At 40.3% G+C, this 25,894-nt stretch overlaps 1 protein-coding gene across 5 annotated transcripts in view; it reads right to left on the bottom strand.

Moving 5' to 3' along the window:
* The window catches only part of BCL11B (BAF chromatin remodeling complex subunit BCL11B), a 148,046-nt gene that overhangs the window by 79,088 nt on the left and 43,064 nt on the right, over window positions 1–25,894 (bottom strand). For 2 of the 5 annotated variants that reach the window (XM_043985041.1, XM_043985042.1), the window contains exon 3: window positions 17,273–17,488. The exons of the other annotated variants lie outside the window; for them this stretch is intronic. In XM_043985041.1, the coding sequence (XP_043840976.1) occupies window positions 17,273–17,488 (216 nt within the window). The remainder of the gene's footprint in view (window positions 1–17,272; window positions 17,489–25,894) is intronic. 5 annotated transcript variants of the gene reach the window in all.

Genomic DNA, 25,894 nt, shown 5'->3' with positions numbered 1-25,894 from the left:
GTTGGTGCTCCATCTAGGGATAAAAAGGAGCCTTGAAAATCCTGGGAAGGGTACAGAAGGTATATATGTATTTACACACACACACACACACACACACACACACACACACACACACACACGCGCACGCACACGCACACATATACACACACTCACACTATGTTGTGCATTTATGAGTTATTTAGGTATTATTTATACAGTAATTATATTTAAACAAATTTGTCATATAAATTATTTATAGAAATTGATATGTATGTTATTTATAAAACAGTTATTTAAGGAATTAAAATACTAATTTATATGTATTAGAACATATCTAGGTATATCTAAATGTAATAATGTAGAAAATTTACATTGTATATGTCATATATATATCTTTGTGTATATAATATCTATGTTTGATATATATGTAAAATATAATTGTATATCACAAATAAAATTTTTTAAAAATGTTTAAAAGGAAAAAAAAGAAAATCGTGATAGGAATTCTGAAGTGTTGGGCAAGAAAGTCAAGACCTTAGGGGTACAGAGGTCATATTCATCATTGCTTTCCATTGACAACAGATTCAGCAATTTAATAGTTAAGAAGAGAGTAGTTGAAATAGGATTTGTATCTTCTGACTATAGCTTAAAATATTGAGTCCTACAAATCTAACTAAAAAGTTTTAAACTAAAAGGAGAAAGAAAAACAATTAATCAATCAACAAGTATTTATTAAGTGCCTACTGTGTACTAGACACTAAATTAGGCTCTGGGGGTACAATGAATGAAAAAGAAACCTACTTGAAAGGAATTTATAGTTTAAAGAAGGAGACAAGTATGTGTATATGTGTGTATGTATGTATAGATATATGTATGTGTATATATGTATTATATAGATATATCATACATATATGTACATATCCTATTTCAAATATATAAATACATGTATATGTATGTATATCTATATAAATATATGAGGCATACATATAAAATATAAATACAAATATATGCAAAGTGGTTGAATACAAGGTAGTTTGAAAAGGAAGTCACAAGCACTTGGGGGCATCAGAAAACGCTTCATGCAAAAGAAGATACTATTTGAGCAATGTGTGATGTCCAGACCTATAAAAAGCTTCCACAATCAATTTAGATTAATCTCCAGGTGGGCCTTTGAGTATCTGCTAAATTCCATTATTTTATCACAAATGTCTTAAAGAAAGAGAGGGACTCTGTGGGAAGAAGGAAGCGTATTCTAAGCATGTATAATGGTCAGTGCAAAGGCATAAAGATTGGACATGGACTGTCAGATATGTGCCTACACATATCTGCCAAGCTAGATATCATAGGGAAAAACAGGTAATAGATGGGGGGAATAGCAACAGAAATACACAGTAATTCATGGAAGGCAAAAATACAGGAATGTTTATAGACAAATGTATAAAATATTGGCAATAAATATGGTGAGAATGTGGAGGACAAGGGGGTAAAGATGAATGAAAGAAGACATCGAAGTGGCATTGTGGGAGTATCCTACAAACCACTTAGACAGAAGGAGGAAATCAATGAAAGTTCCTACACTTCAGTTAAAAAAAATTACCTTCACAGGAATAAAATAGGCAAGATGTCACTAGTCATTAGTTTCTGTTAAAAAAAATTCGGGGAATTATTGTGAATTATAAACTCAATATGCAGTGACAGTTTGATGAGCTACAAAAAGAAGGGAATTGTGTACAGAATGACTGAGGTAATAGTCCTTATGACATGACTGGCCTATGCTTGAATAATACTGTGCTCATTCTAGGTGGTCCATTTTAGAAAGTCCATTGATAAGTTGTAGAGTATCCCAGAGAGCTGACCATAATGATGAGGGGCCCCATCATCAGGCAATTTGAGGATGACCTGATGGAGGTGGAAATGTTTAGCACAAATATGGAAGATCAAGAGACATGGAGCAGAAGGGGGGTAATTATTTCTAGCTTCAACCATTTCAAGGACTGGAAATTCATATTCTATTTATTCTACTTGGTCCTAAAGGCAAGAACTAAGGTGGGAACTGAAGGGAGGAAGATTTTAGTTTAACGTAAGAAAAACATTCTAGAGTCCATGGAATGGGTTCCTTCTCATTGGATGCCTTTGAGCAAAGGTTGATAGACTATTTAGTAGAGATGTTATAAAGGGAACCAGGTGGTCTCTGGGATCCTTTGATTTATGATTTCTGGATGAAAATGACACATTTGCCTAAGGGTTTATGTTCATTAATACCAAGGTTCTCCTTTGTAATGACTGGAACTAAGAAGAGGTTTTGTTTTAGATAAAAGAGGCAAAGATCACAGGATTTAGAGCTAGATGGTACCTTAGAGATCACTTAGTCAAAACCCTGCACCTTACAACGAAGAAAGCTTTGTTCAAGTGACTTGTCAAAAGTTACACCATTAGCTTTCTCTTGACTTTGCCTACGTAGGAGAAGAAACCATGCTGCGTGTCTTCCTAATTACCATCTTTGAAATGAAAGGGACCAAGAAAATCAAGTCTAATCCCCACTCCCCAACTTGAAAGATGAAGAAATTGAAGCCCTAAAAGTTGAGCTGACTTGCTGAAGGTCACCCAACTGTTTTAAGATATAATCCTGGCTCTATCTTTGTCTCCTGGGCCAATTCTATCTCTTTTTAGCCTACTGCCCTCTTCATTCAGATCTCTCTCAGATGTTTTCACATCTGTTCCTACTCTGAATGAACAATGGCACGTTCAATGCTGCAATTCTTTCACTTCCTCTCTGAGCAAGGTATGCAGTCTTGAGAAAAATACATCTGTCTCTTATGGATGTCCATAAGTCCATATGTATATACCTCTTGGATGTATTCCGTGAAATAATTACAAAGTCAAAAACAAGATCATGCCATTAGGGGGAAAACACCATAAAAGAAACAACACAGAACCTTCAATATGAACTGAAATGTCTATAGATAATACAGTTTCAGCTGCTTGTGTTTCTTCTTAACACACATGCCACTTCTCAGAGAGTTCCTGTTTGATACTGACAAGCTATGAGCAGCCTTTTAACCAGAAATAACCATTGACTATTACCATACTCATCAAGAGTAGTCCAGTACAAGAATGGATGACAAGATGTCTCAAAGTCAAAGTCATCTTGAAGGGAGCCTGATCCATTTTAACAAATCAGCTTTGGAACCACTGAAATATGACATCATCAAAGAATCTTGAAATACTTTAAATTCATGGAGTTAGCAGAGACATCTTGCCAAACATGATCTAGCAATAATACCCTTGAGGCAGGTCCAATGGTACCAAGGGGTGCTAGGAAATTCTCTCTCCCTTAACCTTTAAATAAAGTCAATTTTATCAATTGGAGGTGAGTAGTTGGTGTAGTAGGGTTAGCACTGGATCTGGGGTCAGGAAGACCTGCATTCAAATCCTGCCTCAGACACTTACTAGTTGTGTGACTCTGGGTAAGTCATTTAACTTCTGTCACAACTCACTTAATATCTGTCTGTCTCAGTTTCCTCATGTGTTAAATGAAGATAGCATCTGCCTCCCAGGGCTGTTGTGACCATAAAATGAGATATTTGTAAAAATGCCTTAGAAACTTTAAAGTGCTACATAAATGCTAGCTATTATTTATGGACTTACTTGTCCATCTATTTTTCTATTTCTTTTCTTTTTTTTCTTTTTCAGGGCAATGAGGGTTAAGTGACTTGTCCAGGGTCACACAGCTAGTTAAGGGTCAAGTGTCTGAGGCCAGATTTGAACTCAGGTACTCCTGAATCCAGGGCCGGTGCTTCATCCACTGCACCACCTAGCCGCCCCCTATTTATCTATTTATTTTAAAAACATTGATTCCATAGAAGAGTGAGGGCTGTTTCTAGAGAAAAATCCAAGGAATCAACTACATATCAAGTGTTTCCCTGGAATCAAAGACCCACTATTGAGCTGAGTAGATCTTCTAGTCAGGGCTTAGGGAAAAACATATCTAAGAATTATACAGGATAAGAAGGTATGGTGGGGTTGTCAGTCAGTCAATAATCATTTATTAAGTACTTACTGTGTGCTAGACACAGTGCTAAATGTGGGAAGAGTATACAGAAAGACAAAAAACAATCCCTTCCCTTGAGGAGCTCCCAATTTAATGAAGGCAACACCAGGCAAACAGATAATTTTTTTTTTAATCAACAGAGTGAAGGCATTGGAATTAATGGAAATTGAGAAGGGCTTTCTGTAGATGGTAGGATTTTAGCTGGGACTTGAAGTAGCCAGGGATGCCAGGTGACAGAGCTGAGGAGTGAGAGAATTCTGGGCATGAGGGACAGCCAATGAAGATGTTCAGGGCCTAGAGGTGGAGCATCTTGTTCACTGAACAGCAAGGAAGTCAGTGCCACTGAATCTCAGTCCATGGAGGTGGGGGTGGGGGTGGGAGTGGGGTAGGAAGACTGGAAAAGTGGTGGGAAGGGATTGGTTATGAAGGGCTTGGAACTCCAGAGGATTTTTGTATTTGATTGTGACTTACTACAGTGGAAGGAGTTTCCACAGTGACTGAGAAATCGGATTCATCAGAGAATTAAGATGTGAGATTTCTTGGTCTTAAGCACCATCCTGTCAATTTCTTGCTTGCCATATAAACCAAGCGGTGGAAGAAGGGAATATGTAGGCTAAAGGCAGAACAGAGGAGAAAGATGAGGCAGAGATCCGAGTAGACTGATTGGCTCCTGACCCAAAGGCCAAAGGATCAGAGATGTGAAATGTCAGACTCTTGGTCACAACTGGCTGAAACCTTCATAGAAGACAACACTCTTGTATACAAGCTTATAACATCTCTCCCTCTCATCCAGAACTCTTATCTTTACCATCTGACTTTGGACTCTTACCACTATTTAGATCTTCCCTTCATGCAGGGTGCAGAGGGAAGAATAATAAAGCTAAAATCATGAGACCTGGGTTCAAATCCCAATTCTGTCACTTATTATCCATTTGATCTTGGGCAAGTCATTGACTTGTGTAGACCTTGTTCTTCATCTATAAAAATAAAGGGTAGAGGTCTCTTATGGTTTCTTTTAGCTTTAAATCTATGACCTTATCATCTTGTAATGCAAGACCTATCTGACCAACAAGAATCAACTCAGCAATTGCCATGGGCTCTTGACATTTTTGACTCATTTGTGTGTATATATCTGTGACAGGGTAAAGTATGAGTCCAATAAGTCATCCTCTCTCTCTTTTTTGCTTGGAAAAGTAAATAATTATAATGCTATGGATTTTAAGAGATAGGAACAAAGGCAGGGGTATGCTATTAATTTTAAAACAACCAGCTCCCCCCCCCCCCGGAAAAAAAGGTAACCATGACAAACTTTTAAGTTTATTAACATTTTCTCTATCACATGCTTAAGTCTAGATAATCAACAAAACAATGATATAAGCCCTGACTTGTAGCATTTGCCCATTTCCTAGGTGTCAATGCTCACAGTGAAAAATTAATAATCAGCTTATTCCCAGAAGGTTAAAGCTGGCTCCAGAACACCACTGGTTGGAGGTATCATGAAATTAAACCAACCACAGGATTTCAGAAGTCCCCCAAAATAAGAATCATTGCTACAAGGGATAGTGAAGCTGAGGAGCTGAAAGATAAGGTTCTTGACCTTCTAGACCAATGGTGGAATTGTGACTTTTTATATCCAAAGGAAATTAAACAGAATGTTAATGTTCAAAAAGATAATTTCTACCCAGGCTCAAAGAAAGTGTCATGGAAAAAAGAGGATGAATTTGAATTGCACTTTAAGGACTGAGAAAGAATGAATGAATAAACAAACAAATGAATGAAGGAACTCAATAGATAAATTGAAAGAATAAACTAGATAAATTGGATGGATGAATAAAATAATATGTATACATACTTATATGGGCATATACAAATGCATTAAAAGTTCTTTCTAAGATGAGTGACATGAGGGGCAGCTAGGTGGCACAGTGGATAGAGCACCAGTCCTGGATTCAGGAGGATCTGAGTTCAAATTTGACCTCAGACACTTGATATTTACTAGCTGTGTGACCCTGGGCAAGTCACTTAACCCCAACTGTCTCACCAAAAAAGAAGAAGGAGAAGAAGAGTGACATGAGGGGGCAGCTAGGTGATGCAGTGAGCACTGGTCCTGGATTCAGGAGGACCCAAATTCAAATCCTGTCTCAGACACTTGACACTAGCTGTGTGATCTTGGGCAAGTCACTTAATCCTCAATGCCCCACAAAATAAAAACAAACTAACAAAAACTATTTTTAAAAGGGAAAAAAAAAAGAAGAATGACATGATCAGAGCTTTGCATTGGGTGTGTGTACATATTTATGTGTGTATGTTATCATATGTATCATATATATACATATATTATATCATATTTGCACACAAATATCTATCTATCTATCTATCTATCTATCTATCTATCTATCTATCTATCTATCTATCTATCTATCTATCTATCTTCCTGGCAGGATGTGTAAGTAGGAAATGAAGTGATGTGGGGAGTCACAGACTTGAGGGACAGACACCAGTTAAAAGGCTATTCCAATAGAATGGCGAAGATGTAATGAAAACTGAAGCCAGGTTGGTAGCTGTGAGAATAGAGAGAAGGGGGCAGATGGAAAAGAGAGTTAAGACATAGAATTGACAGAGCTTGGGAACTGTTTGCCTATTAGAGGTGAGAGAAAGAGAGGAGAACCAAAGATAACCCAGGGCCTTTGAACACAGGATACTGAGTCACTGGTGTGACAGAAATGGGGAATAATAACGAGTCATTGACAAAGTTGTTTTAGAGGAAAGATAGTGAAGTGAAATTTGAAGAGAGTTGACTTTCGGAAAGTACAAGAGGGGTAGCCACGTGGAGACCTCCAGGAGGCAGATGGCAAGGTTGGCCTGAAGCTCGGAAGAGAAGTCGGGGACGAAGTGGCAGGCTTTTCCTGAAGGCATATCTGCTGTACTTGTCCATCACTTTCCAGCCTCCTTGAGAGATGCAACACAGAACAGTCTCAATTGACTATCTCTGTTGTCGGTGACCATTGCTGCTTTCCCCCATCCAGTAACTGCTTTAAAGCACTGCGTACAGCACTGCATTAAAAATTAATTACACATGCTACTTTATTGATAGTGCATAATGTAATGAGCACCAGCTGTGCTAAACATCCAAACTCCTTTTTAAGACAGCTATAAAAAAAAAACTGCATTTCCAAATGGTTCTCCTGTCAGAGGAGAAAAACAGCAACATCTTGTATGTATTTGAAACAGAATTCTTTGATTCTGCCCTGTGCTTGGAACGTTTGAAGGGTCTAGCCTCAGAATAGTGAAATTAAATCTAGTTAACTCTCTATATGTGGCAGCGATCACTGGCCCCACCATCTCCATTTATAGAAATGTCAGAGTCACAGAATAGGAGAATTTGACTTTGAGAAATGAATGAAGGACCAGAGGATGTCAGAGCTAGAAGGGGCCTCAGACTCGGAGAACACACAATGTGAGATCTGGAAAGCAGAACCATGTATACCAGACCCATCTGGAAAGGACTTTAGATGTCTTTTAGTCCAATCTCCCCCAATTCTCACTTTACAGTCAAGGAAACTGAGATCCAAAGAGGCTAAATGATTTTTAACCCAATAAATCTAGTTTATTAGCAGAACTAGGCCCCAGATCTGTGCCTCCAATCTCCCAAACCAGTAAGCTTCTATCCCCCAAACCTTTGAGCTACACCATATTGCCTCCTTACGACTCACATCCTTTCTCTCCAAAGACAAGTGAACGGCAACGTGGAGAGGAGTCTAGGGACCTGAGTTCAAATCCTGGATCTGCTACTTACTAAACTATGAGATCCTGAACAAGTCATTTAATTCTTGCAGGACCTCAGATGCTAATGACTTGGTTGGACTTCTGAGGTACCTTCCAAACTCTAATGATCTGATCTCCTATTTTCCCAATCAGAGAATATCAGAGTTGAAAGGCTATCTAGTCTCACCCATATTTAACAAATCTCCTCTATGACATAGCTATAAAACATATTTTGCTTTTTCAAGACTTCCAATGAGGAGGAATCCACCAGCCAAAGATACCTCTCATTTTACTTTCAGATATCTGTAATTGTTAGGAAGTTTTTCCTTACATCAAGCCTACATTTGTGAGGTCCTTGAAAATAGGAATTGTCTTTTGTCTTTCTTTGTATCCCCAGCACTTAGCACAATGTTTGGCACAAAGTCGGTGCATAATTAATGCTTATTGACTGACTGGCCAACATTTAGTTGCCTCTTCACCATTTCCATCCAATCCTTCTAGTTCTGCATGCTGGACCCAAGTACAGCAAATCTAATCTCTCTTCTACAAGGCAGCTATTAAAACATTTGAAAATAGCTATTAAGCCCTCCTAAGTCCTCCCTCTTCCAGGTTACATCAAACCAGTTCATCAAACCAATTTTCATATGGCACAATCTTCAGTATCCTGAGATATTTATAAAGCACTTGGCAAACTTTAGAGTCCTTTGTAAATTCTAACCATTGCTATTATTGCTATTGTTCTTATTATCTTGTTTGCTCCACTCTCTACTGTCTCTAATTATCAATGTCCTTTCTAAAGTCTGATGTCTATCTCTCCTATTACTCCCATGCCTGGCCCTTTCTCATTCATTCTGCCAGATACCTAAAACCACCCTGTGAAACTGATTTTGTACATGACAGTCCCCTTGTATGCATCCAGTAGACCATATATGGTTGTTCCCTGCATCAAGGAAAAGTACAGCTGAAGAGAATCAGTCTGGTGTAGCATTCACGGCTGCCCGTTATTCCAAGAAGTGGGGAAGTTAGAAAACTGCATTCTATGATCTTTCTTTTGCATCTGCCTCCTGCCTAACTCCTCTGCCACCATCTTAGGATAAGCCCTCATTACCACAAATGTCCCTGGACTATTTCAGCAGTCCTCCTATCAGGTCTTCAAAACTGTTCTTACTCTCTCCTTTCTTCCCACACTCTTCCTTCTTTCTTTCTAACATTCCTTATGCGAAGATCTTGCCAAGTCTTTGACCAGCTAGGTGGCACAGTAGGTATAATGCTGAGGCTACAGCCAAGAAGACCTGAGTTCAAATATGGCCTCAACCACTTACTAATTTTATGACTGGGCAAGTTACTTTACCTCTATTTGCCTGTTTCCTCATCTGTAAAATGGAATAAATCATAGCACCTATCTCCCAGGTTGTTATGAAGATCAAGTGAAATAATCATTAGGAAGCACTTAGCATAGGGCCTGGCACAGAGATAAATTTTAATTATAGTGATAAATTTTAGTTATCACTATTATTATTTCTTTATTCAAAAAGTTCTAATTCCTTAGTCTGACTCTCAAGGCCCTCCACACTCTGACACCATCCAACTTTTCCAGTTTTGTCTCGGAAAATTCATCTCTATGCTATAAGCAGAGTAAACCACTCACTGTCCCTTTTGCTGTCATTGTACATAATGCCTGGAATGTGACATCCTAGAGTGTTGCTTGTTGAATTCCTGCTTAACTTTAAAAGTCCAACTTGAATGATACCTGTTCCAAGAAATCTTCCTGATCTCTATCCATTAGCAATGACCTCTTCCATACAGCACATAAAACACTTTCTTTTGAAATCTTTAATGTCCTGTAGATATCTTGTATGTATGTCAGGTTTTTTTGCATGTCATCTCCTTCATTAGAATATAAGTTCCTTGGGGGCAGCTAGGTGGCGCAGTGGATAAAGCACCGGCCCTGGATTCAGGAGGTCCTGAGTTCAAATTCGACCTCAGACACTTGACACTTAGTAGCTGTGTGACCCTGGGCAAGTCACTTAACCCTTATTGCCCTGCAAAAAAAAGAAAGAAAAAAAGAAAAAGAAAAAAAAAAAGAACATAAGCTCCTTGAAGACAGTGACTTTTTTTAGGGGGGCCTGGTATCCCCAGAACTCATCATAGTGCCTGACACAGGATATGCACTTAATGAATACATATTGGTTGCTTGCTATTTATTGTGTATAATTTTGTATTAACATTTAATTCTGTGTGGGGTACCTAGTTGTATGCTAGTGATTGTGAACCTCATAAGTACAAGGACCTTTATCTCCTCCTTCAACTACCATTGTGCTCATGTTAGCTGATTGGAATTGATCTATGCTCAATCATTTTTGAATAATAAATCTGTTGCTTCTTGAGGCATCCTTGATCAGGCAGCTTTGGGCATAGTATTAAATAGATGTGTGTGTGTGTGTGTGTGTGTGTGTGTGTGCATGTATCATTTTAAGCTGGGCCTTAATAGTTTTCTAGCATTTACTTAATTAATAGAACATATGTGTGCATAAAAATCCATATATAGCTATATCTATTTGTCTATCATCTATCTATCTATCTATCTATCTATCTATCTATCTATCTATCTATCTATCTATCTATCTATCTATCCATCTATCTATCTATCTACCTACCTATCTGGGAAAGCTTTATAAAGGAGGTGGCATTTAAATTGAACCTTAATGGTTTTCTAAATTTGCTTACTTAATAGAAAGGTGGAGATATATATATATATATATCTACATATACATGTATATATATATACACGCACATGTGTATATATAGATGTATTGTTTTATTAGTACTATACATACACACATATATAGTTTAAGTACTTTTTATATATGTATATACATACATATGGTAGATTTCTAGTATTCTGTAAATACACATATGTATGTGTGTATATGTGTGTGTGTATGTGTGTATACACACACACCCTTCTATTCATTGAGTAAGTAAACATGAGAAAACTATTAAGGGCCAGCTTCAATGCCACCTGCTTTACGAAGCATTCTCTGAAATACATGTTCCTCCTTTGCCTCCTTTACTCTTTCCTAAGCCAGAAGAGGTTTATCCTTCTCTTGAACACCTCCAGCATTCTTCACTTCTCTTAGTTCACTTCCAAATTTTCCCTTATACTTGGGTTTGGGGCTTTCTCTCCCCTGCCAGAGTGTACACTCTTTGATAGCAGGGACTACCACCTCCTTCATTTGTGCATATCCCACGATATGGATACAAAGGTCTTATACACAGTAGGCAGTCAGGAAATATTTCTCAAATGAATTAATGAAATATTATATTTTCAAAGAATCTGTTTCGATAGAGAGATCTTTCAACAAAAATTATTTTGCAAGATGCAAAAAAGAAAATAATTAACCATGATCTCAATGCTGATGTATTTCTTTTGTCTTTAAACATACACATATTTTCTTCCCCCCTCTATCCCCCCTATCCCTATGACTCAAAGGAGGATCTAAAGCCCAATCTGGGTGGATCTGACATCTGCCTCAGAGAAAAGCAAAGACGAGGCATTGTCCAGGGACTTGATGAGTGAGGTGATGGGGGCTGGATGAGTTTGCAATCTCCACTCACATCCCCGTTTTGCTTTCCATTGATCCTCTAGTGTTAATCAAACCCAGTCCAGAATGAAACTACAGCTCACTTCTAGCATGAAATGTGCGAAACACATACCATATCATTAACACAGAACTTTCTGAAATAATGCCGCTTTTGAGACAGACTGTATTAATTGCATCAAGCTTTCACATCAAGGGTGGTCTAATCCGCTGCTTCCCATTGGATGGCTCTGGTTATAAAACCAACACAAAATGAACACTGGGATATAATTGAAGGAGGAAAAAACTATATTCTACTGTTAAACCCTACTATTTACTTACAGGTATTCTTTTATCTTTATTGTTGCTTCAACTCATGCCAAGAAACCCCAGACTAGTTAAATAATACAGTAAGCACAATTTCAGTAGAAAAGTAAATTGAATTTAACTTTACAAGATTGCTCTGTGATTTTAGTATATACTAATGACTAAAACTGGCTCCCTCTATTAAATGCAAACACGTCTGCTTGCTAGAGCTAGGATCCTGTGTGTTCTTGTGTTAGACCTTGAAGTTCACAGCCCTATCTATTAATCACTCTGGCTGATGACCATTTGCTGATTTTAAAAATGCAATGAAGTTTCACAATTTCTTTTCTATCTCCTAACAACCGGACATACAAAAAGCTTCAGAGGTTCCTCTAAACATATGCATCATAGATTCAATAAGAAATCTTTCCATATAGCACTATTTGTGTCATGCATAGTAACATATATTTCTTGTATATTATATTGTATATTGTAAACCACCCATACTGAGAATGGACATGAGTTAAAATTTTTAAAGCTGAGAGGGATATTGAAAATGTAAAATGTTAAAAACAAGGAACTTAGAATGTTGGAGCTGGAAAAGACTGTTAGGGCTGGAAAGGACCTAAGAATCCCAGAACATATAATACTGTCAGAGGACGAAGGAGCCTAAAAAATCATAGAATATAAAATGTCAGAGCTGGAAAGGATAACGGGACATAGAATAACAGGAGTCTTACAAGGCCTTCAGAGTCAGAAATTCACTGTACACAGAACGTCAGAGCTGAAAGTGACTCTCAAATCAGAGAACACAGACTAGAAATCTGAGCTGCAAAAGGGTCTCCGAGGTAATTTCATCCAACCAGTCCTGGTTCTGCTACTCAGAACCTCGGTGATCTTGAGCAAGTCACTTAACCTAAACCTCCATTTCCTCATCTGTAAAACAAACTTACTGGATTAGATTATGTCTAAGGCTACTTCTAAATCTATGATCCTATTATCTACAATTTTATAGATGAGGAAACACAAACCCAGAAGAGGTCAAGCAACCTGCCTGGGTTACAGTGAGTATTGGCAGTAAAGTGAGGACTCCCACTCTCTCTACTACTGCCCCTCCACATTCCTTTGTGGCGAAATTTGGTCCCTGAGGAAAGAGAATCAATTCAAGTTCCAATTGTTTTTTTACATCCTGCCATGTACCAGGCAGAAATATCAGTTTAGAATGAAATATTTCAGAGGGTAAAATCCCCTTTCACCATACGAAGGTTGCACAGTGAGTGTTGGGGGATTGAGAAAATGCTCTAAAGCGAGACTAAATGAACACACATGCACACACGCACACACGCGCACACACACACACACACACACACACACACACCTATGTTGCTTTCTCCCATAAAATCATACCCTTCTATAAATAACTGCTTACATTTCATGGGTATGCAATTAACCTATGTGAAGCATTTTTTACACTCGGGTTTTCTATATTAATTTGAAGAGAGAGGTTCAATGCATCCTGATAAGAAAAGGGGCGAAGGATGCAAATACGGTGGCCCCCTTCCCTTTTTACACCAGACTGCATATCCTGAACAGGGGTTACTAGAAATTTAATGACTCTATTCCAACTACTAATTACACAGGCACTAAAAACACTTAAGCAAACAGCCCAATTCAAGTGACAGAAATCACAAAGGGACAAAAACCACTGGAATAGAATATTTTCAGGTATTTAAATTGATCAAAAAAATATAGCCCAGCAGCACTCTGTCCCAGGCTGACTTAAAGGAAAACAAAAGGAGGGAGGAAAGCTAATTATACTAAACTATTGAAGCAGCCCGGCAATCAATTAAAAACAGAAATGAGGAGGAAAGGCAGTGGTCCAATAAAGCTCATAGCAGCCGCATCCTAGGTGCTTCCTTACCATGATTATGACAATTTCCCATCCTGGGAAGCAGAAGAGGCAAAAGCCTCCAAGACTGTGGCTAACTTTACTTGCTCAGCTCTCAGGGCCACGGTAGGATGGCACACAAGGTAACTAATAACATTTATCAAGCCTTAAATATTAATAATATCAGAGAAGCTACACAGCACCAGGAAGTCCATAGGAGCTAAAGGTAGAGTTAGGGATCATCTGGTCCAACCATTTCTTCTTCCAGATGTGAAAAGTGAGGCCCCAAGAAATGAAGTGATTTGGCCACAGTTGCAGAGCCAACCATAACAGCAGATGCTTCTTTAGGCCTTTAAGGTTTACAAAGCTAGTTAAGGAACAGTCATTCTTTGAACACAAGACCTCTGCCTTAAATCCAGGATTCTTACCCTGCCCCTGCCCCAACACCCACAGTTAGGCAGGGTAACTGTTTGGCAGCCTTGCATTAAAAGGGAGCAGCTTTCTGAGAAACCTCAAACCTGGCTGAGAAGGAAACAAGAAGGCATAATAAGCCAGTCGGTGAAAATGAACTAAGGTCTTTTCTGATGCGAATTGAGTAAAACTCCCAAACAAAAACCACATCAGTTGGGTAATGTCGACACTGGCTGGCTCCGGGTGGGGTGCGAGTTCTAAAAAGAGCAGAAGTACAGGCCGGATGCTAGGCTCTGTTGCTCCCCAACAGCAGGCTGTCTGCTTTCATACAAAGATGGAAGACAACACGAGGTTAAGTATATGCAAGCCTTCTTTCCAAGGGGAGATCATGTTCCTTTCAAGCAGAACTTGACCAACTCCTGTCATAAACAGTTAGAGTGTGCTTTGATACAGTCTATTCTCTAAGTACCATAGACGGCAGCAATAATTATAGGAAGCCATGATAACAGATCTATCTCCCCCACAAAGCTGGTATTGCCCACTTAGTGAACAGAGCATTCCCCAAACTGAGTACACAAAACCAGAAAGTTAAAAACGAATGCACCTACACCACAAATCACACTGAGCTGAAGCAGCAGGCTGTCGTGGGAAGAATTCTGGACTTAAGGGTCAATCAATCAACATTTCTTAACTGCCTGCTATGTGCCAGGCAACATGTTAAACAAAGGGATGCAAAAAAGGGGGGGAGGCAAAAGACAGTCCCTGTCCTCAAGGAGCTTAGAATCTAATGGGTAAGAAGAGACTTCAGAACTGATGCCAGCTCTTACTGGCTATATGATCAATAAGCAAGTCTCCAAAAATCTCTGATAATTAGCTTTCTTATCTGTAAAATGGGGCTAATGATGGCCGCACCTTCACAGGACTGTTGCCAGTCTATGTCAACCTCAAATCACTACATAAATGTGAGTCATTACTAGCATTCTCTTTAAAGACTGACTCTTTCCTTCCTTGACTATTTTTAGTGTTTACTTTCTCCTTTTCTTCATCCACTGTTTATCATACCAGGATGTCAGAACAGAAAGAAAAATCAGGACTCTGATGGGGTTGTTTCTCTAGCCAGAAAATAAATAAATAACTAGAAAGGTGCTCTGTTCCAAAGCTCCTACAAACAGGGGTCAGAGCCTACAGAACTCCCTTACAAGTGCCTCAGAAATCTGGAAGTTCTATCTTCCAGTGAAATGCTGGGTAAGTTCTAAATTATTTCCATTCATTGTGGCAAGCATGCAGCTTGTGATATGGTGTTGGAAAATGAGGAAAGAAAGGAAGAAAAAAGGAAGGAAAGAAGGAAGGAAGGAAGGAAGGAAGGAAGGAAGGAAGGAAGGAAGGAAGAGATGGAGGGAGGGAGGGAGGAAAGATGTACATAAAGAAAGAAGTCTTCACCTGTTGATATTTTTTATTCATGGGCTCATAGAATTGTTTACAGCTAAAAGAGAATTTAGAAACCACCCAGTCCAACACCCTCATTTCATATTTGAAAAAATTGAGGCCCAAGGAAATACTACTACTACTACTACTACTACTACTACTACTACTACTACTACTACTACTAATAGCTAGCATTTGTATAGCATTTTAAGGTTTGCTAAGCCCTTTTACATATATTCATTCATTTGATCCTCACAACTCTGGGATAGTGCTACTATTACCTCCATTTCACAGATGAGAAAACTGAGGCTGAATGAAGTCAGAATCACACAGCTAGCAACTATCTACGGCAGAATTTGAACTCAGCTCTTCCTGACTCCAAGTCCTATATTCTCTTCATTTGGTTGTTAAGATTCACAACTGGAAGGGTCCTTAGTAGTCATTTAGTCTTGTTCATACAGATGAAGAAACTGAGGCCTGGAAGAATTAAATGACTTGCCCAGAGTCACATAATAAATGGCAAATAGCCCTCTGACTTAGAATCTACCATTCACTTCCCACTGCAACAAGGCCATAAAAGGAGAAAGCTGAGATTCAAATCTAGATCTTTTCTTTCCAAATGCACCTACAACTCCTTCACAATGTGACATTCTCTGGAGGTGGAGGAGAGAGAGGTTCATTGATAATCATCAGTCATTTCTAAAACTCACTGAATGGGAAATGGAAGGAGAAAGCTTTCTTGTCCTTTCTCTCAGGTCTCTCCTACCCAGTTCTGTGCTTGCACTGTCAAAAGGCAAAGAGATACTAAGTGGGTAAGTGACAGTGTCCACCCCTTAGCTCCTTGATGGAGCTGCATCCATTTCAAACCCTGTCACAAAGATACGGGTTCCACAGCAAAGCGGTCTGCTTATGAGGAGAAGTTCATTTATATCTTATTCTTGTGTGTTGCTCCCAGATCTGGGATACACAGCTGATCTGCTTTCAGAATATGGGCTGATTTCCACTAATGGCCAACTGGGGAGATGCCACACATACTGTATGACCTAATAAATATCTCCAGCCACCTTTTGGTCTAGTTATTTCCTTCCTATGTCACCTTTCTTACAAGAAACTTTGGGACCTCTGCCCAAAGCAAATGTGTTATACATTCTACAAAAGAAAACAAGGACTTTCAACTCATTTATTCATAGAAGGCCAATGCTAAAAGCAACCCCAGAGATCATCTAGTTTAACCTACCTCATTTTACAGGTAAGTAAAATGAGTGTAGGATGTGGGAGAATGGCTTACCCAAGGTCACACAGATAGCAAATAGCATTTGAAGGTCTGGAATGATGTTCAAAAAGAAACTCAAAGATAACCTTTCATGCCAATGACACTGAAGACTAGGGGGAGAAAGGCTGAAGTTGGTGGTGGTGTGAGATTAAAATTGGATGGACAAAAAGAAGAACTCTGGTTATAAAAACAATCCAATAGAATGTCTTGCGTGTAGTAGGTGCTCCATAAATGCTGAAACTAAATGGAACACGAAAGCTGAGAGAGACCCTAGGATATCCTTTTGTGGGAGACTTCTCAGGCATGGGTACCCCAGGGTGGGCATGAGTGATGTCTGTCAGCATCGGGGAGGGGAGTGTCAAAAACCAGCTTCGATGGCTTCCCCTGGCTCCAGCAAAGAATTCTGAAGGTGCTTCACCAATTCCTGGCTCCACCCTTCCCCTAGCACACGCAGAGAAGTCTGCATATCTTCTCACTGTAAGTTTGGCATCATTTGCGGAGGTCTGAGTAAGAGTGCCACTGTCCACCTCCCCACCCCCAACTCCACCCTCTTCCCACCCGCCCCCACCAGAAAAAAATGTTTGTTCTATTACCTGACAACTGACAATGGCATCCAAATGTGCCTGAAGTCTCAGTCTGACTCTCAGCCTGAGTCCCACCAACTGAGACTGAATGGCCAGCACAGCAGGGCAGGCTAAAGCAGTGTGGGAGAGAGGCCAGGGTGCGGAGAGGTGGCGTAATCACAGATGTGTGAGGGTGGGAGGAGGCAGTTATGGGAGCTGCCGGCAGCTTGGCAGGCCTGGAAGGCCCTGGAGAAAAAAACAATAGGAAAAAAAAGACTGGTCAGTCGGGGACCTAGGTTTTGCATGGACTGGGATTGGGGTATGGGAAAGGGGTTGGCAGAAATGGGCACACCTACCCTGAGGAAATGAATGCATTTCTGCAGAGGCCGGTGGGTAGGGGGAAGAGAAAAGGGGGAGCAGCCCCGGTGGCCCTTGAGGGAATCTGGGACAGAAGTTCAGGAGATTTTAGAGCTAGAAAGTATAAGGAAACAGGCCTAGAGAGGAAGTGACCTGTTCAAGTCATACAGCTATTTAGTGACAGAGCTAAAATCAGAAGCATTCTGTTGAAGAAGGGCCTGAGAGGTGATAGGATTGGGAGGGGTAGGGTTATATGAAAAAGAGGGACCAAGGAAGCTAGTTATAAATGGTGAGAGCTGAGAAGGTGCTGTTGGAAACTGGAACTATCAGGAAGATTTGGAAAGGCCAAATCTGAAGGGAATTAACATCTTATGGCTGTGTTAATGCCTTTAACTGACACCAAACTGGGCTGGCTGGCTGGCGTTCCTTAGTCAGGGCTGCCACCAAAAGCAGACCTCGTGTACCCGCATGGAGAAAATGGAAGCCCTTACCATTTGACAGGCTCCCCAGAGGTGCCAAAACCCAACTGCCCAGAATCGAGCCTCTGTGGCCCATTGTGTTTGGCTCTGGCCGTGCATTTTGCATGCCCCATTTTATGGGCTTGGCTTTGCTGAGTAAACCTTTAAAAAGATTGGCAAGGTCTCCTCTTCTAAGAGCCCCAAAGTCTCAACTCCTTTACCATCCACCTGTGCCGTAGCCTCAGGGGTGGACACTCCACAGTTCCCTCTTCTCATCTCCACAAAGTCAGTGAATAAGCAGACCCAGAGTCACACAGATGAAGAAATTCACAGTACTGCCTAAGAATCGTGTCCACACCACCTCCAAATCCCAGCTCCTGCAAAATCAGCAAAACCCTCCCTTCTGACCAAACAGTGTTGGTCAACGCAGCCTCTCCCTCTCAAAAGCCATCATTCCAAAGAACTGGAACCGTGTGTTAAGTTGACAGCTACGTGTGGGGAACAAATGGATGATGTCTTATCCGTGGCCTGACATCCAACATTTGCTCCGCTTTGCAAAGACTGCATTTGATTTTGTCATTTATCTTAAATGGCTAAGAGACCACCAGGGCAAAACATTTGTGTGAAGCTTTTGCCAAAACCACAAGTGAAGAGTCTAAATTCCCTCTGTAAGGAACTACTTGTGCTCCATAGCATCATGGAAGTGTGGGCCAGGGGAGGACTGGGGTGGGGGAAGGGAGTAGCAAGAACAAGGACTATTTGGCCAAGGCCCACTTTTTAAAGAGAAGATGTCTCTTTGTGGCTCCTGGGACAACTTGCAACTTTGTGATCTCACTACACAAACAGGTAGAGATCACTGTCCCTGACATAGTACCCACATTACATTTGGGGCACCACCCTGTGCCAGGCAAACAGAAATCAGATGTTTCCCGAAATGTTAGCCTGGCTCTTAGCTCCTCTCTAGGAGCACACTGTGGGAGTTGGTGAGTGCCACCAAACTCGACCCAGACCAGCTGCCGTGAAGTCTGGTAACTAGAGACTGTGGTGAACATGAAGACTTGGGGCCTTATTGACAGGTCATGTAGCTCAGAGGATCACCAGATTATAGACTTAGAACTGAAAGGTAATCAGGAGGTCACCTAGTCCAGTACCCTCATTTTACAGATGAGGAAACTGAGTCGCAAGAAGGCCAGGTAACTGGCCCAGGATCACATAGGGAGTAAATATCATAGCTCAGATAGCAACCTAGGCCTCTTTCCAATATACCACACTGACTCTCTAGTAAATGGTACCCTGGGGGTGCCCTTCTAGAATCATAAGAGAAATAAACTGTTGGAGCTGGAATGAACCCTTAGGTTCCTATAACTATAGAATGTTACAGCTGGAAGAGCCCTAAAATGTCACAACATGTTATAGTTGGAAAGAGCCTTGAGAAATAATTTAGTCCAACCCCCACTTTTTCTAAACAAAGTGAGACCCAGAATGGTACAAAGACTAGAAGCAGAACTGGACCTTGAACCCAGGTCTTCTGAAACTCGGCCCATTGTTGTTTCTTCCATCCTGTATGCCTTGCCAAAAGGGAACTTGTTTGGCATCATAACTTAGGTAAGAATGAGTAATGTTCTGGGGCCTTTCAGGTGCGCACGAAGATAAAAAAAATGCTGTGGCGGTTCCTCCCTTCTACCACCACCACCCCCGAGTCACCAGGTTTTATCCAAAGAACTGTCCTGTACAGGGTGTACTTGGCCAACAACAACCTGACTTTGGGCCAAGAGAAAAGTGGACCTCAGCCCAAACTACAAAGCTTTGCCCCATGTGTAACCTCCTCCAGGAAGGCTGCCCTGACCTCTACAATTCACTCTCCTCTGAACAGACATAGCACTTGTAATCACATGATCTCACATGAAATCTCACATGTAATCACACATGTAATCACATGATCTCACATGTAAACGCACTTAATCATGATCACAGAATCAAAGATATAGAACTGGAAGGGACCTTAAGGGTCATGCAGTCCAACTCCCAATAGCCCAAACAAATTTAGTGATTCACTCCATGGCCCCAGGTTCTCTGACTACAAATCTGGCCCTGTGTAGTATTGTTTCTCCAATACTCGATTATAGCTTATAGTGTTTCATACATCTAAGGCCCTTTATAGAAGCTGTGGAATGGTAGCCCTGGGAGAGATCTTAAAGTCTTCCTTAGGTCAAGCCTCTCATTCTACATGTGAGGACCAAGGTCCAGAAAGGTTCAAGATGACACTTCTGAACCCAAATCCTCCTAAAGACTACAAGGTCTTTTGAGTGCTTGGTTACCTTCACTCATGCACACAGTAGGTGCTCAATGAAGATTTCCTAGTTGAGTGCCTGACAAACAAATCTCCTGGATTTAAGGAGTTCTGAGGAGCTGGAGGCCTTAATATCTGAGATTATTGCATCACCCACAGGGGCTCATCCAGTGTGCTAGGAAGGGGATAGATAGGGTTTGGGCTGTGGGCAGGGTGGGTGTTGCCAGGAAAGCTGTCAGAATTTGGGAGGGGCCTGCTGAACAGTAGCCAAGCCCTGCAGAGTCTGAAGGAGCAAAAAAAAAAACAACATAGATCCAGATCTGAAAGTGAAAGCTAGGCCTGAGCCCAGGGAAGGCAGAAAATGCCCACAAAACCAAATGAAGGGGATTGGCTATCCCTACAATGCTTAGCCCCAGAAGAGCCAGCAACCCGAGCTTCAATTCCTTCCCCTCTCTGGGTACCAGCACCACCATCCATTTATAGGGCAGGTGATGGCTTTCTTTGTCACCATGTCTGATCACTGTTTTTTTTTGTTGTTTTTGGTGTGGCAATGAGGGTTAAGTGACTTGCCCAGGGTCACACAGCTAGTAAGTGTCAAGTGTCTGAGGCCACATTTGAACTCAGGTCCTCCTGAATCCAGGGCCACTGCTTTATCCACTGTGCCACCTAGCTGCCCCTCTGATCACTGCTAATAACTGAAAAAATCAATAATTACTGAACCATCTCCAACCTTGGTGGACAATTTTCACAAATGCAAAGTGAACTAAAAATTGGTTTCCATCAAGAAGGGAATTACTAGAGGCAAGTGGGCATTGAGGTTAGAAATAAATTAAATCTTTCCTTTTTCATTTTTGAAATGACAAGAGATTATTCTGGTCTCTGACACAGGCTAAAACAGATATCACCTGTAATAATGATACTAAAAACAACACTTTTTAAAATAAGTGCTTTGTGTATGGTATTCTATTGCCAGACTAGTTTGCACTTCCCAGGACTTGTGTTAGATTTCAGTGAAACAGCTATATCTTCTAAAAAACGAGATCATTTCCCAACTTTATTCCAATATTAATTGGTTATTTCACCAAAGTTCCTGTTCTCCCATTTGAAATGAGAAGGATTAATCAATCGATCAGCAAACACTTATTAAATGTCTACTGTGTGGGGCAGCTAGGTGGTGCAGTGGATAAAGCACCGGCCCTGGAGTCAGGAGTACCTGAGTTCAAATTTGACCTCAGACACTTAACACTTACTAGCTGTGTGACCCTAGGCAAGTCACTTAACCCCAATTGCCTTACCGAAAAAAAAAATGTCTACTGTGTGCCTGGCGTTGTGCTAGGTGCTGGGATACAAATCCAAAGAAAGTGCTCCCCTTCTGATCTGGGTGCACACTCATCTGGACAAGGCATCAAGCCCCAGAGAATCACTGAACAATTAGGCATGGAGGTGTGGCCTTGGAAGAACCATACATGGAATGTTGGAGCTGGAAGTTATGGGGCCTTAGAATCACAGAATCACAAAATGAAAAGACTGGAAGGAAGCTTAGAGATCATATAGTCACACTCCATGTTATTGATAAGGAAATTGAGTCTCAAAAAGGTTAAATCCCTCACCCAAGATCACCAAGCATGATAGTACCAGGACAGGAAGGAGAGCCCAGAACTCCTAACTAGCCAGTCTAGTTCCCCTGCAGAGAGGTAAGGACCATTCTCCATGATGTTAGTTGTGACAACATCCAAAGAGACTAGTTACTTACTGGAGGAGAATCGCTGGATCATTGTATTCCCCTACATACACAGTGAACAAGAAAAAGAATTTGATTTCAAACCACCATGAGATAAGAAGAGGGATTTTTGCCTTCATTCTGAATCTCCATGCTAGTTGTGCCAAAGGACACGTCAACCTGTAGACCGGACCTGAGAAGCTAGTGCTTTTCTTGTCAAATACATCTAAATATTAACACATTAGGACATGTATATACAAAATTAATTTTAAATAGCATTATGGCTAATGGTGCAAAAAATAAACAGTGGTTTCAAATAAATTTTGGAATTCTGTGTATTCTCTATCAGTTCCTCCCACTGTATCTGAGAGCCTGTTCTGGTTTTCTTATGGGACATCACAAATCTCTGCCAGATACAGTAACAGTACAGTATATAGGGACTCAAGATTCCATTTTAATCTGGCATTTGTATTTCTTTCCTCTGCTTGGTTTTATTTCTCCTCCATTCATTTTTATTCCATTCTTTGCATCCTATTTAAGCATCAGGGCAACTAACACATGCAACAACAGTTGAACTTGAAAATGGGAGAGTGTAAGAATTCATTTTTAAAAGAAATTCACCTGTTTCGAAAATGAAAAGTGGCCTGTCTCCCTTCTTAGCACGATGTTACAGACAGGTATATACAATTCATTCATTCAGTCCCACATCCACAGATGCGAGCATGGATACACATACACTGAAACACACATAACAGACAATTGCTTGATAGGATTTGGGAAAACTCAACACAATAATTTCCCATAGCTCAATGTTCAAGTTTTTGCCACTGAATTATCGTCTGTCTTCCCAGATCATGTTTTCTCATCTAGAGAGTCTGGAGGGGGGCGGTTAGGGGGTGGGGAGGACGAAGATGATGGGGATGGGAGGAGGAGATTGAGAGAGGCAGGAGTGAAAAGGGTGTGATGTAGAGTTCATACTTTTTCAAAAATATAGCTCTTACATACATTTTATATGTACTATATATCTTCCTTGCCATGGGTTGTCTTTAAATTGATACATATTTAAAACTGAGGATTCCTACTGATATTGCATAAATGAGTCCGAGATCAGGGAAAGAGACGCTGTGAGGGAGAAAAAGAGTAAGCAAGGGACCCTGGTACTGAAACTTGACAGTCCTCTCAGCCCCCTCCCCCCATGCCAAGACATTAATTCTCACAAGTCGGAGAAAATTACTATGCATGAATGCAAAAAGCATGATCAGGAGTAATTAACATGGCTTCATATGCAAATTTTATTAATGCAGAAGTACAAAGTCATTATGCAAATGAAACTTACGTCAACTCTCTTGACAAATATTCATCTCTAAAGCTCAAGTTTCTCTCTTATTTATTTATTTATTTATTTAGATTTTTTTTTTTTAGGGGGGGAGCAATGAGGACTATTTGACAAGTTTGCAAAGTTGTTTTTCAACCAGAGAAATTTATTCTTGCATTGTTGATATTTTTTTTGTTGTTGGCAGGTACACGACAGCTCATAGGGGAAAAAAAAAAAGGGGAAAGCTACCAGCAGCAGGCAGCCAATCAAAACGCCAGAGGCTGTAATGAGCGGGATTGATGACTGTTTGGCTTTACTGCAGGGTAATGAACTAGAATCCAGTCTGAGGAGAAGAAATATGAATATTCATGAAGCTGTGCTCCTGCCTTTGATGATTAAAGAAATTTTTAATATTCAAATAAGCGCTTGCCAAGTGATTAACAAAGAACAAGCACGCAGAAATATGGAAATGGGGCTGGGGAAGATTTGAGAGTCACAGTCTGTGCAGGGAAAAACTGAACAAAATTTCATAAACAAGATAGGCAGATAACCCATTTCAAATTCGAGAAAATAAAAACATTTCTTTCTAATCCGTTAAATATTTTGCCAGCCACTTTGTTTTAAAGATGATAAAAATACCATGCACTAAAACAGAGGTGAGGATGGGTGGGGGGGGGGAGGTGTTTGAAGGATACCATGAGATAAAATGTACGGCTCACATGTAGGAAGCATTTCTTTTCTTCTTTTTTTTTCCCCTTTTCCCTAATGGGAAATAAATAAAGGCTATTTCCCTGGGTTGGAGAAAGGAAACGGTAGGCCCTGGCTCCTGGTGGAGGATAGCTAGATGATGATAGCTAGATAGATAGATGATGGATGGATGGATGGATGGATAGATGGACAGATGGACGAGTGCAAAGCTTTGAATCTCAATCCTTACTTCTCACTCTACTATCCATCTAACTGGCCACTACTAGCTTGGCATTGAAAATTCAGTCTGTCCCCAGTTACAGAATGTAGATACTAGCAGCTTTCATCCAGACTGTAGAGAACAGCCTAGAAATGAAATACAAAATACTTTGGAAATAAAACTTTTCTGAGGGCAGAGAAAATGAATGATCAGGCCAGCACTTAGCCCTAGCCCTAGGGTCGCTTGATGCTTTAGCTCCTCCTAGGTCTGTAAAGGCAAGAAAACTGCAAACAAGCAAAGATGTTGCATCATAGTAAGTTTAGACTGTCTGGAGGGGGAGGAAGAGAATGGAAATACCCAGGATGACCAGGCCCTAAAGGGTTTATAGAGTTGATTCAAGAGATTTATTCTCCTGGGGGGTGGGGGGGGGAACAGAAGTTGTAAATTTTTCTTTCAATCCTAGAAAAGTACTTATACCAACCCAGGATCCTTCACTAAATGTCTGATAAGTTCACACTTTTCTATCTTAATAGCTCCACTAAGGATTCACATTGAAGCACATAATAACAGTATTAGTTGGTAAAATGATCCTGTAGTTAAAATACATCTAATTAGCAGCTGATGACATCCATTTTGGCAATTTCCTATGTGAAAAAAAAAAAAAGTTGAGTGTTACCTTAAAATAAGACAGGTCCTGGGTACCTCCTTCCCAGACAAGCCCTAGCCCTTCAATTCATCTGCCTTTTTTTTTTCCTCTTTTCTTGGAGAAGGGAGGGAGGATGCCTCATCTGCCTTCTTTGTTGCTAAAATCTCAGAGCTATGCAGACCAGACATACTCAACTCCTTAAATATACACAACCCTTTACCTTCATCATGAAGCCATCACTTCATCTCTTTCAACTTTCTTATTTTTAATTAACACCATGGCTCTGGGTATCAACAAAGAGTGACCCTTGTTTTCCTATGATTTGATCATTTAATAAAAAAAGGAAATAAAACATGGAGATGAGCATAATTCATATGCAATATGTATATATGTAACCCCAGGGCCAAGCACTGGGTTGCACACCTAGTAGGTACTTAAATAAATATTTGATGAATGAACGATCAAAGAATTTTCAAAGATATAAACCTTTTATGAAGATAGATATAGAGTGCAACTGGTAAGACAGAAACAGGTTCGATGCTATTCCAGTCTCATCCTGAAAAGGCACTCAAAAGTCTTCAATCCTTATCTCCTCCTAGTCATTACCCTAGAAGGTACAACTGTGAATATATCCTTTAATTCAGCCTCTCTCTCTCTCTCTCTCTCTCTCTCTTTTTCTCTCTTTCCAACATGTCTAACCACATCTCCCTACATTTCTGGGCCTCAGAAGTTGTATTAGATAACCTCTGTTGTTATAGTCTCAGAGCTACAAAATAAGAGAATATGGTGAATTGAACTTTACACTTCCTGAGTGCTGTTAAACATCTGTGTGTACATGTCAGAATTAGAATTGCTTCCTTGTTGTGTTTTGGTAGGTTGGGGGGGCGGTGTTGAGTGCATGTTTCTTGTAAAGGTAGCAATGAAAAAAAATTAGATGGGCCGCAAGAGGCTTACATAGC

This window comes from Dromiciops gliroides, chromosome 2 (genome assembly GCF_019393635.1).
Source record: "Dromiciops gliroides isolate mDroGli1 chromosome 2, mDroGli1.pri, whole genome shotgun sequence".
NCBI classification, from domain to species: Eukaryota; Metazoa; Chordata; class Mammalia; order Microbiotheria; family Microbiotheriidae; genus Dromiciops; species Dromiciops gliroides.
This window is presented reverse-complemented; position numbering and strand designations above follow the sequence as displayed.